The sequence below is a fragment of the Leuresthes tenuis genome, unplaced genomic scaffold (assembly GCF_036924035.1).
Source record: "Leuresthes tenuis unplaced genomic scaffold, fLeuTen1.0.hap1 SCAF_1, whole genome shotgun sequence".
Classification (NCBI taxonomy): Eukaryota; Metazoa; Chordata; class Actinopteri; order Atheriniformes; family Atherinopsidae; genus Leuresthes; species Leuresthes tenuis.
Genome location: NW_027325355.1, coordinates 29,137,839 through 29,156,614, shown reverse-complemented (window position 1 = coordinate 29,156,614; position 18,776 = coordinate 29,137,839). Strand labels below are relative to the sequence as shown.

At 44.9% G+C, this 18,776-nt stretch overlaps 1 protein-coding gene across 2 annotated transcripts; it reads right to left on the bottom strand.

Moving 5' to 3' along the window:
- Positions 1 to 1,296: 1,296 nt before the first annotated feature.
- Positions 1,297 to 17,875, bottom strand: dnpep (aspartyl aminopeptidase). 2 transcript variants are annotated; one of them, XM_072377644.1, is made up of 15 exons: positions 17,822 to 17,875; positions 17,327 to 17,417; positions 16,329 to 16,417; positions 16,139 to 16,252; positions 13,245 to 13,370; positions 11,925 to 12,049; positions 11,742 to 11,826; positions 8,437 to 8,544; positions 8,285 to 8,362; positions 7,805 to 7,885; positions 7,212 to 7,372; positions 3,808 to 3,847; positions 3,597 to 3,698; positions 1,786 to 1,953; positions 1,297 to 1,436 (listed from the first exon to the last, which is right to left on the bottom strand). In XM_072377644.1, exons 1-15 carry the CDS (start codon positions 17,825 to 17,827, stop codon positions 1,386 to 1,388), a joined length of 1,425 nt encoding a protein of 474 aa, XP_072233745.1. In that variant the 5' UTR covers positions 17,828 to 17,875; the 3' UTR covers positions 1,297 to 1,385. The 2 variants fall into 2 exon arrangements, with proteins under 2 accessions (XP_072233745.1, XP_072233823.1); XM_072377722.1 differs by lacking the exon at positions 17,822 to 17,875 and adding an exon at positions 17,643 to 17,790.
- Between the last annotated feature and the right edge of the window lie 901 nt (positions 17,876 to 18,776).

Here is an 18,776-nt window from a genome sequence, read left to right as displayed (position 1 = left end):
GAGAGAGGGCGCGTGGGAGGAGGGGGGGGAGGACTGCTGGAAACAAACAGGCCACAGGAGGCGCTACATGCAAAAAGCACGTCGGAGGAAACAATCTGAACAACACGGAAAAAGCGTCAGAACAAACATCCCTTAAAGTAGCAGAGATGTCTCCTCACTTCAGTCTTTTCAGAGAAGTTAAAGTATCAAGACTTTCACTCATTCACATCTGCCTCCTACTGACAGCGTTGGGAGCATCACGAAGAGGAGAATCAGACCGTAATGTCTTAGATTCAGAAGGAAAGGACACAGATTCCTCAGAAACTGCAGCCGTCAGTGTCCTCAGCTCCCAAACCGCCGAAAGGAGTCATTAAAGGAAGCTGATGGACCTCAGAAGATCTGGAGAACTTTTCCCTTTGGAAACAGCATTAGGTTTAAATGTTAATGAAAATAATGAAAATGGCTCTTTTGGACGGCCTACAGGCTCCAGCCCCCCCGACCCGGTACAGAAAATGGATGGATGGACCGTGTCTGCCCATCACATCTCATCTGTGGTTCTGTTAGATAAATCTATTGTTTAACTTATATAATATATATATATATAACGATGGTTATTTGAAGCTGACAGATGGGTCTCCTGCTCTGAAGTAGATAAAGTAATGAAACTAAAAGCCGGCTCCCTCCGCACCATGACTTTGGCTCACAGGTCCACTCGCTGTGCCAGGAAGCTGTCGGGCCTCTTGGCAGAGCAGCAGCTGCATTTTATTAGAACTGAAGAGGTGACATGAGATTACTGCAGCTTCTCCTGCAGCTTCTCCTGCAGCTTCTCCTGCAGCTTCTCCTGCAGCTTCTACTGCAGCTTCTACTGCAGCTTCTCCTGCAGCTTCTCCTGCAGCTTCTCCTGCAGCTTCTACTGCAGCACGAAGCATCATGGGGCGGCTGTAGCTCAGGAGGAAGAGCAGACGCCCACCAATCGGTGGTTCGACTCTGGTTCCCCGGCTACATGTCGAAGCGTCCTTGGGCAAGGCACTAAACCCCACGTTGCCCCCCCCCCAGTGTATCATTGTGTGTGTGAATGATTAGAAAAGCACGTAGTTATGTATCTTAAGACGTGCTGTATGAGTGTGTGAATGTAGCATGTAGTGAAGCGCTTTGAGTGGTCAGTTAGACTAGAAAAGCGTCCATTTACATTTCCACCCATTGGGTGATAAACCCGGTTCTGCAGCAGCAGGGAACACAAAGACTGGACCACAGCGGCAGGTTTTCATGATGAATTTATTCTTTCCTGAATAAGAAAGCAGTGCGTTCTGAAACCAGCATGTTGTGTTTTAGCCCTCTGCTTCTGTGGCGCCGTCACAGCGCCGCAAACCGCTGCCGTCACAGCGCCGCAAACCGCCGCCGTGGCTCTAGTCCACGACCAGCGAGCTCCTCACGGTGGGGAACAGCTCAAAGAAGCCCTGCAGGAGGGAGGAAACGGGTTAAAGCACAGCAAGCAAGTCGAGTTTCAGCACAAACGTCCCGGTGAGCGTTTTCCTCCAGATAAATGAAGGCTTCAGCCTGAAGGTTTACACAACCGTTTAAAAATGAAAAACAGGGGCTCAGGGGCCCTTATTTTACCAAAGATTAATGCAGACCAATCTGCAGTTTGTCCAGCTTCTGGTTTAAACAGCTCTAATTCCTGTCCTTCCTTCAGTTCTGAAGCTTTACACCATGAAACAGACCCTAAGCGAACAGCTTCAGCAGACAGATCTCCAACACGCTGCCCTGCCCCCGCAGCCTGAGGAGAGTTCCCCCTGACGTAGATACCTTGAAGAGGGTGGTGCTCTGCAGCACACTGCTGGTGCAGCACATCTCCCTGATGGAGTGCATGGACAGCTGCGGAGCGCCGATGTCCAGCACGGGAATCCCCAGACGAGCGGCCAGGATGGGCCCGATGGTGGTCCCGCAGGGGCTGTCGTTACGGACCATCACGTCCTGCGTGGGAGCAACAGGAAGTCTTAATCTGAAAGGACTCAGAGGGAGACATTAAGGCTTTTTCTTTCTGACACGTTCACATTTAGAGTTTCCTCCCTCACCGATCCTCCATCAGCCTCCAGAGCTTATTCAGAGCAACGCGGCTTCTGGAGACACGAAACCGCGCCCGGGGGAAGGAGACCGCGCCCGGGGGAAGGAGACCGCGCCCGGGGGAAGGAAACCGCGCCCGGGGGAAGGAAACCGCGCCCGGGGGAAGGAAACCACTCTCGGAGGAAGGAAACTACTCTCGGAGGAAGGAAACTACTCTCGGAGGAAGGAAACTACTCTCGGAGGAAGGAAACTACTCTCGGAGGAAGGAAACTACTCTCGGAGGAAGGAAACTACTCTCGGAGGAAGGAAACTACTCTCGGAGGAAGGAAACTACTCTCGGAGGAAGGAAACTACTCTCGGAGGAAGGAAACTACTCTCGGAGGAAGGAAACTACTCTCAGAGGAAGGAAACCACTCTCGGAGGAAGGAAACCACTCTCGGAGGAAGGAAACCACTCTCGGAGGAAGGAAACCACTCTCAGAGGAAGGAAACCACTCTCAGAGGAAGGAAACCACTCTCGGAGGAAGGAAACTACTCTCGGAGGAAGGAAACTACTCTCGGAGGAAGGAAACTACTCTCGGAGGAAGGAAACTACTCTCGGAGGAAGGAAACTACGCTCAGAGGAAGGAAACTACGCTCAGAGGAAGGAAACTACGCTCAGAGGAAGGAAACTACTCTCAGAGGAAGGAAACTACGCTCAGAGGAAGGAAACTACGCTCAGAGGAAGGAAACTACGCTCAGAGGAAGGAAACTACTCTCAGAGGAAGGAAACTACGCTCAGAGGAAGGAAACTACGCTCAGAGGAAGGAAACTACGCTCAGAGGAAGGAAACTACTCTCAGAGGAAGGAAAACGCGCTCAGAGGAAGGAAACTACTCTCAGAGGAAGGAAACTACGCTCAGAGGAAGGAAACTACTCTCGGAGGAAGGAAACTACGCTCAGAGGAAGGAAACTACTCTCAGAGGAAGGAAACTACGCTCAGAGGAAGGAAACTACGCTCAGAGGAAGGAAACTACTCTCGGAGGAAGGAAACTACGCTCAGAGGAAGGAAACTACTCTCAGAGGAAGGAAACTACGCTCGGAGGAAGGAAACTACGCTCAGAGGAAGGAAACTACTCTCAGAGGAAGGAAACCACTCTCAGAGGAAGGAAACTACGGCGCGTCACAAAGGAGACTGAAAGCAGAAATTTAAATTTGCCGACAGCTTGTTCTTGGTATAAATAACTTTTTTCTGCTCATGAAGCAATAAGAATGATTTCCACTCAGATGTGAGATTTAAAGTCTGCTGGTGTTCAAACCAGCAACTTCTCCCCATTCTCAGATTTCTCTTTGTCCAGAGATTTAATCAAATAAAAAAAACAGATTTCTCATTTCTTTCGCTGAGCAGATGTAAGATTTGATGTTTCAGCTCAACTTTAACAAAGAAAGTGAGAATCCAGGTGATTAATGGGTCATATTCAGATCCTGGATCAATGCTTCTCACTTAAATAAAACTCCCAGGTTGTGTTTTTAATTTGCACATTTTCCGGTTGGATGAGGACACACGTGCACGTACCTGCAGGGGCACGCCAACCCGGCCCGCCACTTCTCTGACCACGGCGGCGGTGACGGCCGTGGTGGCGTAGCGCTGGTTGCTGTTGAACTTGATCACCGGGCCCTGAAAGGATCAATAACAGCCACACAGAGCAGTGAGTCCAACTGCAGCTGAAGCACAGCATTCCTGGGTTTCTACGGCACATTTCAGGAGAATAAAGCGGGAATAAAACCTTGTGGAAAGCTGGTCGGTGGTTCTCTTCGTGCTTCTCCCTGAGACACAGAAAGGAGGAGACTGAGAACAAGTCTGCAGCTTGCTGTTAAAGACATTTTATGCCTCTGAGTTTCTCATTTCTCTCTCTAAGGATTGAGAACTTTCCTTGGGATTGAATTTCTCAGATAACTATGGCGCCACTTTGGCACTTTTTGGTGTCATTTCTAAGCATCTTAAGCTTTTGGTGGTCATGGTTACGGTAAAGTATGATGGTCCTAATCTTCATGTGATGCTCTCTGGTTCTGGTCCAGAAACAGCACATCAGTGGAAGTTCCTGGTCACAGCGATGGTTACGAGCGCAGCGTGAAGCTTTTTAATCTCTCATCTTACGTTTAAAGGCTCCAATTGAAGCTCAACTCCAACTGAACAGCAAAAAGAAGTTTGTTCAAAGCCGTTTGGTTGCCCAGCTGGACTGATCTGCTGCTTTAACAGCTGAATGAAGCAGGTTCTGAGGTGTGGAAACATGTTAAAAAGCCGTTTGGTTGCCCAGCTGGACTGATCTGCTGCTTTAACAGCCGAATGAAGCAGGTTCTGAGGTGTGGAAACATGTTAAAAAGCCGTTTGGTTGCCCAGCTGGACTGATCTGCTGCTTTAACAGCTGAATGAAGCAGGTTCTGAGGTGTGGAAACATGTTAAAAAGCCGTTTGGTTGCCCAGCTGGACTGATCTGCTGCTTTAACAGCCGAATGAAGCAGGTTCTGAGGTGTGGAAACATGTTAAAAAGCCGTTTGGTTGCCCAGCTGGACTGATCTGCTGCTTTAACAGCCGAATGAAGCAGGTTCTGAGGTGTGGAAACATGTTAAAAAGCCGTTTGGTTGCCCAGCTGGACTGATCTGCTGCTTTAACAGCTGAATGAAGCAGGTTCTGAGGTGTGGAAACATGTTAAAAAGCCGTTTGGTTGCCCAGCTGGACTGATCTGCTGCTTTAACAGCTGAATGAAGCAGGTTCTGAGGTGTGGAAACATGTTAAAAAGCCGTTTGGTTGCCCAGCTGGACTGATCTGCTGCTTTAACAGCTGAATGAAGCAGGTTCTGAGGTGTGGAAACATGTTAAAAAGCCGTTTGGTTGCCCAGCTGGACTGAACTGCTGCTTTAACAGCTGAATGAAGCAGGTTCTGAGGTGTGGAAACATGTTAAAAAGCCGTTTGGTTGCCCAGCTGGACTGATCTGCTGCTTTAACAGCCGAATGAAGCAGGTTCTGAGGTGTGGAAACATGTTAAAAAGCCGTTTGGTTGCCCAGCTGGACTGATCTGCTGCTTTAACAGCTGAATGAAGCAGGTTCTGAGGTGTGGAAACATGTTAAAAAGCCGTTTGGTTGCCCAGCTGGACTGATCTGCTGCTTTAACAGCTGAATGAAGCAGGTTCTGAGGTGTGGAAACATGTTAAAAAGCCGTTTGGTTGCCCAGCTGGACTGATCTGCTGCTTTAACAGCTGAATGAAGCAGGTTCTGAGGTGTGGAAACATGTTAAAAAGCCGTTTGGTTGCCCAGCTGGACTGATCTGCTGCTTTAACAGCTGAATGAAGCAGGTTCTGAGGTGTGGAAACATGTTAAAAAGCCGTTTGGTTGCCCAGCTGGACTGATCTGCTGCTTTAACAGCTGAATGAAGCAGGTTCTGAGGTGTGGAAACATGTTAAAAAGCCGTTTGGTTGCCCAGCTGGACTGATCTGCTGCTTTAACAGCCGAATGAAGCAGGTTCTGAGGTGTGGAAACATGTTAAAAAGCCGTTTGGTTGCCCAGCTGGACTGATCTGCTGCTTTAACAGCTGAATGAAGCAGGTTCTGAGGTGTGGAAACATGTTAAAAAGCCGTTTGGTTGCCCAGCTGGACTGATCTGCTGCTTTAACAGCTGAATGAAGCAGGTTCTGAGGTGTGGAAACATGTTAAAAAGCCGTTTGGTTGCCCAGCTGGACTGATCTGCTGCTTTAACAGCTGAATGAAGCAGGTTCTGAGGTGTGGAAACATGTTAAAAAGCCGTTTGGTTGCCCAGCTGGACTGATCTGCTGCTTTAACAGCTGAATGAAGCAGGTTCTGAGGTGTGGAAACATGTTAAAAAGCCGTTTGGTTGCCCAGCTGGACTGATCTGCTGCTTTAACAGCTGAATGAAGCAGGTTCTGAGGTGTGGAAACATGTTAAAAAGCCGTTTGGTTGCCCAGCTGGACTGATCTGCTGCTTTAACAGCTGAATGAAGCAGGTTCTGAGGTGTGGAAACATGTTAAAAAGCCGTTTGGTTGCCCAGCTGGACTGATCTGCTGCTTTAACAGCTGAATGAAGCAGGTTCTGAGGTGTGGAAACATGTTAAAAAGCCGTTTGGTTGCCCAGCTGGACTGATCTGCTGCTTTAACAGCTGAATGAAGCAGGTTCTGAGGTGTGGAAACATGTTAAAAAGCCGTTTGGTTGCCCAGCTGGACTGATCTGCTGCTTTAACAGCTGAATGAAGCAGGTTCTGAGGTGTGGAAACATGTTAAAAAGCCGTTTGGTTGCCCAGCTGGACTGAACTGCTGCTTTAACAGCTGAATGAAGCAGGTTCTGAGGTGTGGAAACGTGTTAAAAAGCCGTTTGGTTGCCCAGCTGGACTGATCTGCTGCTTTAACAGCTGAATGAAGCAGGTTCTGAGGTGTGGAAACATGTTAAAAAGCCGTTTGGTTGCCCAGCTGGACTGATCTGCTGCTTTAACAGCTGAATGAAGCAGGTTCTGAGGTGTGGAAACGTGTTAAAAAGCCGTTTGGTTGCCCAGCTGGACTGATCTGCTGCTTTAACAGCTGAATGAAGCAGGTTCTGAGGTGTGGAAACATGTTGGACAGTTTAAAACATGTTAAAAAGCCGTTTAAATCACCTCCATCAGGGGAGCAAACCCACTCCTGACACTGCTAACTGTTCTGCCTTCATCCCAGAAACGCATCTTAGCTGGACTCCAGAATCAGCTGAACTCCGGCTGCCTGCCAAGAAGAACTGGATTCATTCAGTGAGGAGTGAAGCTGAAACGGTGCCGATCCGCAACACACCTGCAGAGCAAAGCTGCACCGGCCTCGTTTTTTACCTGCTTGTCTTCTAAACTTCGAACTATTCCATCCAGATGGAGTCTCTCCTGCCCTGCTGCAGCCTGAGGAGCTGCAGAACGATGCTGATCTCTCTCCTGATCCTCAGATTCATGCTGATTTACTTTGTGTTTGAACTTTAGTGGTTTAACCCGCTGCTTCCACCAGAAAAAAACTGGATCTGAGAGGAAACTTTCCCTTTTCTGCTTCAGAAAAGCACATTTAAATGCTTTTAAGTTGCATTGTTGTGTGTGGAACCTGGAAAGAGCTCAGAAGGCAGCTGCTGCCAGTGAAGCTGAAAGTCTGCGCCACCGTGGCTGTGGGTACTGACTGGTAGTTGGGGTGCACGGCGTGGGCCATGTCGGCGCTGATCATGAAGGAGCGCGGCGCCGCCTGCTGGAAGGCAGTGAGGTTGGAAGAGGAGGCGGCGAGCCGGGTGAGGATGAGCTCCGTCAGGTTGGACTGAGCTCCCTGAGCACTCTCTGATCCCACCTGCAGGAAGCACAGGCAGCTGCCATCAGGAAAGGATTAAAGGCCGCCTTTTCTGACATTTTTACAGATATGACGGTGAAAGACTCATTTGTATTCGTGCGTTCTGGTGATGTCATCAGCAAACTAAAGGTCACATTTCCCACAGCTCTCCAGAACAGAAGATGAAACATTGAAAGGAAAAAAGCGGAAACGTCTGAAACACCAGAATCAGGTTCAACTGTTCATTTTTGGGGGAATTTAATCATTTTACGCTGTTTTAAGACCAAAGCTGTGGTTCCTGCAACCAGTTTATCCGCAACTCAACCTTTTTGGTCATCAAATATCATCATTTTAGCTTTTCCCTCCAAATCAGAGACACCAGCTGCCACAAACAGCCCAAATTTCTCATCCCAGCCCGCGGAGGCGTGGCTTCCTGCTTCCACCTGCACTCACCTCCTCGTTGTCGTACAGCGCGATCATGCGCACGTTTGGATCTTTGTCCAGAGAGTCTCCGGAGCAGGACTCCACCAGTCCCTGAGCAGAGAGCCAACAGGCAGGAGGCGATAAATGAGGTTAAAACAGGGGGAACCGTCCTATTAAAGGAAAGAAACAACTAGAAAGAGGATGATCGTTCACATGAGGTTCAGTTTCCTGAGATACATGCAGCTAAGTTCATCTCACTGCACTTTTTGTGCTTCAGGGCCAGTTTCTCAGTGTTTTCTCAGTTTCATCAGGTCCAATAATCAGATGAATATTGTCAGCAGCATCAGACACATCTGCACTGATTGAGATTTAAAACCTTAAATCTCAATCTCTCTTAACAAAGAGCAGAGTGTGCCGCTGCTTTTAAAAGCTTCTCTGGCCCCAGCATGAAGTTCAGAGACTTCCACAGTGAAGATGAATCCTGAGGCGTGTGCAGGAGTGGCGTCTGACCTGCAGGGCGCAGTAGCAGCTGTGCAGGTTATCCAGCCGAGGAGAGTAGATGAACTCCTCATACACGCCTCCTAAAGCCTGCACAGAGAGAGGAGTGTCAGAGCTTTAAGGTGGATCATCACAGGAGGTGAGAGGCTGCCTTTCAAACCCACCGCAGGCTGCGTGTCAGCCAGACACAGCTCAAAGTCCAGCAGATCCTCAGGCTGGACGCCCAGCTCCGAGCACAGCACCTTCACCAGCGCTGGGTGGTGCTTCTCTGCCTGAAGAGGGGAGATGCATCTGTCAAACTGGGTTATCTTTGCTGTTTTTCAGAGATGCAGCTAAAGAAATGGGAACAAATGATGTGTCTTTGTGACAAAGTGCCTAAAGATCCAGTTTAAAACGGCTTCTTTGCTAAGTTGTCTGTTCTGTGTCGACACAACACTGGTTCATCCCTTGAGTTAGGAGCCTTTTTTCTGCCTGAATGGGTCAAAGGTCAGAGTTAGGTGGCTGAACAAAGAAAAAAACACTGAAAATGCTCAGGAACAAGGACTGAAAATGAGTGAAAAAACAGAAAATGTCTAAAGAAAAACTGAAAGAGCTTCAGAAAGCTGCAGAACTGTTGATCAGGACACTTTAAAGGTTTCAGAAAGCTGCAGAACTGTTGATCAGGACACTTTATAGGTTTCAGAAAGCTGCAGAACTATTGATCAGGACACTTTAAAGGTTACAGAAAGCTGCAGAACTGTTGATCAGGGCACTTTAAAGGTTTCAGAAAGCTGCAGAACTGTTGATCAGGACACTTTAAAGGTTTCAGAAAGCTGCAGAACTATTGATCAGGACACTTTAAAGGTTACAGAAAGCTGCAGAACTGTTGATCAGGACACTTTAAAGGTTACAGAAAGCTGCAGAACTGTTGATCAGGACACTTTAAAGGTTTCAGAAAGCTGCAGAACTATTGATCAGGACACTTTAAAGGTTTCAGAAAGCTGCAGAACTGTTGATCAGGACACTTTAAAGGTTTCAGAAAGCTGCAGAACTGTTGATCAGGACACTTTAAAGGTTTCAGAAAGCTGCAGAACTATTGATCAGGACACTTTAAAGGTTTCAGAAAGCTGCAGAACTGTTGATCAGGACACTTTAAAGCTTCAGAAAGCTGTAGAACTATTGATCAGGACACTTTAAAGGTTTCAGAAAGCTGCAGAACTATTGATCAGGACACTTTAAAGTTTCAGAAAGCTGTAGAACTATTGATCAGGACACTTTAAAGGTTACAGAAAGCTGCAGAACTGTTGATCAGGACACTTTAAAGGTTCAGAAAGCTGTAGAACTATTGATCAGGACACTTTAAAGGTTTCAGAAAGCTGCAGAACTGTTGATCAGGACACTTTAAAGCTTCAGAAAGCTGTAGAACTATTGATCAGGACACTTTAAAGGTTTCAGAAAGCTGCAGAACTATTGATCAGGACACTTTAAAGGTTTCAGAAAGCTGCAGAACTATTGATCAGGACACTTTAAAGGTTTCAGAAAGCTGCAGAACTATTGATCAGGACACTTTAAAGGTTTCAGAAAGCTGCAGAACTATTGATCAGGACACTTTAAAGGCTTCAGAAAGCTGCAGAACTATTGATCAGGACACTTTAGAGGTTTCAGAAAGCTGCAGAACTGTTGATCAGGACACTTTAAAGGTTTCAGAAAGCTGCAGAACTATTGATCAGGACACTTTAAAGGTTACAGAAAGCTGCAGAACTATTGATCAGGACACTTTAAAGGTTTCAGAAAGCTGCAGAACTATTGATCAGGACACTTTAAAGGCTTCAGAAAGCTGCAGAACTATTGATCAGGACACTTTAGAGGTTTCAGAAAGCTGCAGAACTGTTGATCAGGACACTTTAAAGGTTTCAGAAAGCTGCAGAACTGTTGATCAGGACACTTTAAAGGTTACAGAAAGCTGCAGAACTGTTGATCAGGACACTTTAAAGGTTACAGAAAGCTGCAGAACTGTTGATCAGGACACTTTAAAGGTTACAGAAAGCTGCAGAACTGTTGATCAGGACACTTTAAAGGTTTCAGAAAGCTGCAGAACTGTTGATCAGGACACTTTAAAGGTTTCAGAAAGCTGCAGAACTGTTGATCAGGACACTTTAAAGGTTACAGAAAGCTGCAGAACTGTTGATCAGGACACTTTAAAGGTTACAGAAAGCTGCAGAACTGTTGATCAGGACACTTTAAAGGTTTCAGAAAGCTGCAGAACTGTTGATCAGGACACTTTAAAGGTTTCAGAAAGCTGCAGAACTATTGATCAGGACACTTTAAAGGTTTCAGAAAGCTGCAGAACTATTGATCAGGACACTTTAAAGGTTTCAGAAAGCTGCAGAACTGTTGATCAGGACACTTTAAAGGTTTCAGAAAGCTGCAGAACTATTGATCAGGACACTTTAAAGGTTTCAGAAAGCTGCAGAACTGTTGATCAGGACACTTTAAAGGTTACAGAAAGCTGCAGAACTATTGATCAGGACACTTTAAAGGTTTCAGAAAGCTGCAGAACTGTTGATCAGGACACTTTAAAGGTTTCAGAAAGCTGCAGAACTGTTGATCAGGACACTTTAAAGGTTACAGAAAGCTGCAGAACTATTGATCAGGACACTTTAAAGGTTTCAGAAAGCTGCAGAACTGTTGATCAGGACACTTTAAAGGTTTCAGAAAGCTGCAGAACTGTTGATCGGGACACTTTAAAGGTTTCAGAAAGCTGCAGAACTATTGATCAGGACACTTTAAAGGTTTCAGAAAGCTGCAGAACTGTTGATCGGGACACTTTAAAGGTTTCAGAAAGCTGCAGAACTATTGATCAGGACACTTTAAAGGTTTCAGAAAGCTGCAGAACTATTGATCAGGACACTTTAAAGGTTTCAGAAAGCTGCAGAACTGTTGATCAGGACACTTTAAAGGTTTCAGAAAGCTGCAGAACTATTGATCAGGACACTTTAAAGGTTTCAGAAAGCTGCAGAACTGTTGATCAGGACACTTTAAAGGTTACAGAAAGCTGCAGAACTATTGATCAGGACACTTTAAAGGTTTCAGAAAGCTGCAGAACTGTTGATCAGGACACTTTAAAGGTTACAGAAAGCTGCAGAACTATTGATCAGGACACTTTAAAGGTTACAGAAAGCTGCAGAACTGTTGATCAGGACACTTTAAAGGTTTCAGAAAGCTGCAGAACTATTGATCAGGACACTTTAAAGGTTAGAGGACTGCCTGGAACTAAGAAATGTAAAAAATGAGGGTTGGATCTACACTTTTGTACAGTCTTGAACAGCTTTAAAGCTCCACAGCACAGAAGGAAACACTCAGCAGAAAAGAAAGAGTCCGTCTCATGCTCCCTAATCCAAAGTGGCAGCAGTGTGAAGAGAAGAAGAAGAACGAGGCGAGGCCTGAATGTTCAGTGACACTACATGCAGTGTGTGAGCGAAGGTTTTACCGTGTTGGCAGCACAGGAGGCGTCCCCAGAGGAAGAAGAACCCGTCTCCAGCTCCTCCTGGACCGCGGTGGCGAGGATGGGCACACTGACACAGAGACATGCGTTTCAAACACAAACTGTGAACACAAAGGTGCCATATTGTCATCATCTCGGTTTCTCAGCTGTGGGACTTTAATCACTCACAGGTGGTTCTCCTTGTTGGGACCAAAGGAGTCGTTGATGTCCCGCTGCAGGTGGATGGCCAGGTGAGGGATCCTGAGCAGCGGCCTGGAGACGTGCATCAGCCGGTGGACGAGCCTGCCGCCGCTCTGCAGGGAAAACAGATTCATGGCTGCGTTACGGATCGCTTCAAACTTTAAAACAAGAAGTTTTAACCAACCCACTGTTATAAACTCCTAGTTTCTGCCTCACATGGACAGAGATGCAAAGAAAAGTCAGCAGGAAACATCCCATAGTTCTGCTGCTATAGGCCCAGCCTGCTGGGGGACCTCATCTGTCACCTTTCCTCACTTTGCTCTCTTTTTCCTCCTGATTAATTTCTTAAATGATTTTATGTCCATGTGACATTATTGTGGTTATTAACTTGTGTTTCCCTGTTCCAGCAGGTATCCTTTGAATGGTGTTATGGTGTTTTTCCCTCCTCTTTTCCCTCTTTTCTGTCTTCTCAAAGCCCAGCTGGTCGAGGCGGATGGCCACCCTTCCTGGTTCTGGTTCTGCCAGAGGTTTCTTCCTGGTTCTGGTTCTGCCAGAGGTTTCTTCCTGGTTCTGCCAGAGGTTTCTTCCTGGTTCTGCCAGAGGTTTCTTCCTGGTTCTGGTTCTGCCAGAGGTTTCTTCCTGGTTCTGGTTCTGCCAGAGGTTTCTTCCTGTTAAAGGGAGTCGTTCCTTTCCACAGTCCCTCAGGCTCAGGACGGGAGATTGGACTGAAGACAAGTTTCGGTCCAATCTGTTGGTTTCCTTAGCTCGGATATTATTTTTGAATTGGCTCCATATGAATTAATTGGATCATAATTACAATGAATTGAATTCCAATTGGCTTGAATTGGACTTTATTACTTAAGTGCCCTGAGATGATAATTGTTGTAATCTGGCGCTTTATAAATAAAACTGAATTGAATTGAAGTCCAAATCACAGAAGAATCTGCTGTCGTCACACTGAAGAAAATGACCTCCCAGATTATTTAAAGAAAGTAAAACTGACAGAATGTTTTCACAGAGATTACTGTGAAAAGCAGACCATGACGGGCCATTCTAGCTCCACTTATTGTTGGGGAACACCAGGTTTAGGGTCTGAGAAGCGGCCGCCATCTTTAACGGGTTTTGCTTCACAGTAGAATGAAAAGAAAAAGAAACAAAAGGTGAGAAGAAGAAGAAGACTAACAAAGAGCAGACAGAAGAAGAAGAAGACTAACAAAGAGCAGACAGAAGAAGAAGAAGACTAACAAAGAGCAGACAGAAGAAGAAGAAGCTTGAAGCCCATCATCATAACGGTAATGATCCTGGTACCTTGACCATCACACGGCCAGCAATCGTCAGGTCTCTGTCGAACCAGGTGTTCCAGATGCCGCCACCATAACACTCCACTCCCACCTGCAGACAGCCCTGCTTCGTCCTCTTAGACCGCGGCTTCACCTGGAAACACACGAGGAGTTCATCTGTTTAAAAGAAGTGAAACGGCTCGTGATGAGCTGGATGCTGACATCTTAAAACACTGGATACGACCTGGAGACAAACTGCACCGATTTCTGGTGTAATTAGCATCAGAAATCAGCAACAAATTAGACCTGCATCACTTTATAAAGATAAAATGACAGAACAAGGTCCCAAAATGGCAAACATGCGCTGATACGAATCATAATAGATGTGATGAGTGCTGGTGAAGGCTGGAACGGGATCCTTGTGTAGCAGCATTGAGCAGATGAGGCAGACTGTTGGAAAAATCATATAGTTATACTATGACAGAAGAGTCCCTCCATCTTTTCTTCTTCTATGATTCAAGCTAAAGTGTTTTGACTCTTGTAGTCTTGTAGTCTAGTCTTTCCCATAATATTAACTGGTGAAAAGCGCCTTTTTCCCATAACATTGAACGTCCCTTCCCATAATATTAACTGGTGAGAAATGCCTTTTTCCCATAACATTGAACGTCTCTTCCCATAATAATGAAAGGTGAGAAAAGCGCCTTTTTCCCATAACATTGAACGTCTCTTCCCATAATATTAACTGGTGAGAAATGCTTTTTTCCCATAACAGTGAACGTCTCTTCCTATAATAATGAATGGTGAGAAAAGCGCCTTTTTCCCATAACATTGAACGTCTCTTCCCATAATATTAACTGGTGAGAAAAGCGCCTTTTTCCCATAACATTGAACGTCTCTTCCCATAATATTAACTGGTGAGAAATGCCTTTTCCCATAATATTGAACGTCCCTTCCCATAATATTAACTGGTGAGAAATGACTTTTTCCCATAACATTGAACGTCTCTTCCCATAATATTAACTGGTGAGAAATGCCTTTTTCCCCATAACATTGAACGTCTCTTCCCATAATAATGAATGGTGAGAAAAGCGCCTTTTTCCCATAACATTGAATGTTCCTTCCCATAATATTAACTGGTGAGAAATGCCTTTTTCCCATAACATTGAACGTCTCTTCCCATAATAATGAATGGTGAGAAAAGCGCCTTTTTCCCATAACATTGAACGTCTCTTCCCATAATAATGAATGGTGAGAAAAGCGCCTTTTCCCATAACATTGAATGTTCCTTCCCATAATATTAACTGGTGAGAAATGCCTTTTCCCATAACATTGAACGTCTCTTCCCATAATAATGAATGGTGAGAAAAGCGCCTTTTCCCATAACATTGAATGTTCCTTCCCATAATATTAACTGGTGAGAAATGCCTTTTCCCATAACATTGAACGTCTCTTCCCATAATAATGAATGGTGAGAAAAGCGCCTTTTTCCCATAACATTGAACGTCTCTTCCCATAATATTAACTGGTGAGAAAAGCGCCTTTTTCCCATAACATTGAACGTCTCTTCCCATAATATTAACTGGTGAGAAATGCCTTTTCCCATAACATTGAACGTCTCTTCCCATAATAATGAATGGTGAGAAAAGCGCCTTTTTCCCATAACATTGAACGTCTCTTCCCATAATATTAACTGGTGAGAAAAGCGCCTTTTTCCCATAACATTGAACGTCTCTTCCCATAATATTAACTGGTGAGAAATGCCTTTTCCCATAACATAGAACGTCTCTTCCCATAATAATGAATGGTGAGAAAAGCGCCTTTTTCCCATAACATTGAACGTCTCTTCCCATAATATTAACTGGTGAGAAAAGCGCCTTTTTCCCATAACATTGAACGTCTCTTCCCATAATATTAACTGGTGAAAAGCGCCTTTTTCCCATAACATTGAACGTCTCTTCCCATAATATTAACTGGTGAGAAAAGCGCCTTTTTCCCATAACATTGAACGTCTCTTCCCATAATATTAACTGGTGAGAAATGCCTTTTCCCATAACATTGAACGTCTCTTCCCATAATAATGAATGGTGAGAAAAGCGCCTTTTCCCATAACATTGAATGTTCCTTCCCATAATATTAACTGGTGAGAAATGCCTTTTCCCATAACATTGAACGTCTCTTCCCATAATAATGAATGGTGAGAAAAGCGCCTTTTTCCCATAACATTGAACGTCTCTTCCCATAATATTAACTGGTGAGAAAAGCGCCTTTTTCCCATAACATTGAACGTCTCTTCCCATAATATTAACTGGTGAGAAATGCCTTTTCCCATAACATTGAACGTCTCTTCCCATAATAATGAATGGTGAGAAAAGCGCCTTTTTCCCATAACATTGAACGTCTCTTCCCATAATATTAACTGGTGAGAAAAGCGCCTTTTTCCCATAACATTGAACGTCTCTTCCCATAATAATGAATGGGGAGAAAAGCGCCTTTTCCCATAACATTGAACGTCTCTTCCCATAATAATGAATGGGGAGAAAAGCGCCTTTTCCCATAACATTGTGTGGTCAACAAGCATAAACAACATAAATAGCTGGAGCACCATTTTGTTAGTCAGACAGCTCTGAGCAGCTTCCTGACAGGTTGTGCCGACTCGTCTCTTTCTTGCAAGAAATAAATGTTTTGTGTGAATCGTCTCCAGCGACTCTGAGCCTAATTTTGAGAGAATTTTTCTGACACAGACGCAGTTTCCTTTGGCTTCTAAACTCATCAGAATCTGACATCAGTGTGGCTTTAGCTGCCCGTTCACCTTTCAGCTCCCTTCAGAGCTGTGGAGGGACCTGAGCCCCCCCACTGCTTACCGGAGGCGTCAGAACACAACAGCAGGCTTTGATTGACAGGTGGAAGTGGGCGGGCTCTCACCCTGAGGCAGGGGCTGTCAGTGTGGGCTCCGATCATGGAAAAGCCGTTTCCTGGCAGGTAGCGTCCCCCCACTGCGAAGGCGATGAGGCTGGAGAAGTTCCTGGTTACAAAGTACTGCAGAGAGGAAGAGGGTTTACATTGGTTTAATTAAAGCACACCTGAACAGGAGCCCCAACCAACCCTGACCCACCTTACGAGCTGGCTTGATGTCCCACTGCTCCGTCTCCTTCAGCTCAATGAATCCAGCCTCCAACAGACGGCGCCGGCATTCCTCAACCACTGCACAGCAGAACAAAAGAAGAAGAAGTCTGTTCAATCCTTCCATCCGGGATGTTGTTTTAGGGTTTATAAAAGCAGGCTGTAGCTGGAACTAGTCCAAGCAGCCTATAGGTCCATCTACACACTCTTTGGCTTTGCTGTCAGGTTCAATCGTTTAAGAACTCCAGCAGAACTTCATCTAAACTCATATAATAAGGTTATCTTTTGCTTTCATGGCCCTTATTTGTAGGAGTCACTGTTTAGGGCAAGATAAGAGTTGGTCTGATGAAACATCTGCTTATCTGGAGCTCAAAGTCGTCCGATAATCTTCAGTTTAATGCTGACACGGGCACATCTCTGCTCCCATTACAGAAAGCTGCAGAACTGTTGATCAGGACACTTTAAAGTTTCAGAAACTGCAGAAAGCTCATTGCACAATCTGCCAACTCTGCATCTGAATAATAAGAAGTTTTAAATGTCTTAAAAAAGGTCAGTTTTCTGGGATAAAAACTATAAAACTGTCAAACATAGAATCAGAAGCTTTTATTGTAAATCAAGCATTACAACATAGAAGGAAGATGGTGAAAGAAAAGGTTAAAATGCACATAATCAAGGTTCTGAAATGTGGGCATTTCACAATAAATGCTAGATTATTATTATTTATAAGAGTTGTTGTCAGGGCAGATGACCTTAGAAATAATACAGAACATCATATCAACACGTGTAGAGAAGCAATAAATTCAGAGATTTGTGAAAGAAGTTCAGGATGATTTTCTATGCAATGTGATCAAAATTAGGCCAAACGTGAGTGGAAACAGATTTAAATGTATTCACAGAGCGAATTTCCACCATTCAGCAGTTACAAGCATGTGAGGTGAAAGGGTTTTATTCATTTTAAAGCATTAAAAATCACAGTTTTTCAGACTTTACCGTGATAAGGAGACACTCCTCGGTTTACAAACTGCAGAAACTCTTTGGCTGCCGCCTGGACCGCCTCTTTGGAGCTCTTCATGATAGAAGACTGAATGAAAAAGGAAAGAAAGAAGAAAAACAGCAAAAAATCTGAGTGGAAACAGGTCAGTTACAAGTTTATTATGACAAACAGCGAGCTGCCGGGCGCTAGTTCCAACTCCGGATTAACTCCGGATAAACTGATTCAGGCCTCACTTTCCGGGGTTAAAACAAATCTAAATATTACTTTTAATCTACTGGCATACAAAAGAAAATCAATAACTAAATTACAAACCTTTGACTGTTTCAGTGAACACCAAAAGGTCGCTTCAAATGTGCTCTTGTCCGATAAAGCAAGCACCGGTGTGTGGCTAACCTCTGCTAGCTAACATGAACAGGAAAGCTTTCCGCTCCTCTTCCTCTGATGCTCTGCCCCACATAGATCAGCAACAGCAATCATTTTATGGCACTCACCTGCATTAATTGATCTGTCTGAACTCCGTCACCGAGAGACAGGAAGAAGACACCAAACATAGACTGACAGCAGAAGATGGATCTTTCTCTTCTGCTGTCAGACACAGCGACACCAGGCGGCCGGGAGGTGCAACTGCACCTTTTCTCCTGCGTTCATTGGACAGTGAAGTCGTTTAATGTCTTATGTCATGGCCGTAAATAAACGTAAATACAGTTTGAGGATCTAAATATACATGTAACTGTTGTAAAGAATTTTATTGTGTCGGTTTAAAAGCAAAATTCTTCTCAAAGGCGTAAAATGCACCTCTTTGAGACTGTTTACAATGTTAAGAAAAGACCATTTAAAATGTCTGATATCAATGATGAGACATGTTCACTCAAGCAGAACAATCAGGATAACTCTAAAACCTTTGGCTGTATCCTCAATGCAAAAGTTTCTTTGTTTATGTTTTATCCCCCCCCCCAAACACACATCTCTCTATGCAGCTTTTTGTCACTGTACTGTATCACCACAGGAACCAGCCTTATATAGACATGAAGACTGAAGGTAGGGAAGGAGGCATGCTTAAGCAGACAGGGGACAGGAGGAGAGTCAGAAAGTGATGAAGAGATGTTTAACTCAGCTGTCAGCTCGCACCATCTCAGCTGCTGTTGAAGAAACGCAGGGTGATGAAAACATATTTGCTCACACAGAGTCTTACATTTAGGCTCTATTAATAGTTGTGACAGCAGCAGTCTGCAATGGAAGTGTTGAACATATTCAGATCACATGAGAAATCCTCTAAATCAGGGATGTCAAACGCTGGTCCTCGAGGGCCGCTGTCCTGCAGGTTTTAGATGTTTCCCTGCTCCAACACACCTGATTCAGATCAATGCCTCATTAGCAGACTGCTGCAGAACTTAATCTTTTGAAGGGATCCATTTCATCTGAATCAGGTGTGTTGAAGCATCTAAA

Bases quoted from the DNA above. Each gene is read 5' to 3' on its own strand.
- dnpep (XM_072377644.1), bottom strand. The intron at 12,050-13,244 runs GTACCAGGATCA...TTTTCCCTGCAG, and splicing joins CTGGCCGTGTGATGGTCAAG to AGCGGCGGCAGGCTCGTCCA. The intron at 8,363-8,436 runs GTGGGTTTGAAA...CTCTCTGTGCAG, and splicing joins TGGCTGACACGCAGCCTGCG to GCTTTAGGAGGCGTGTATGA.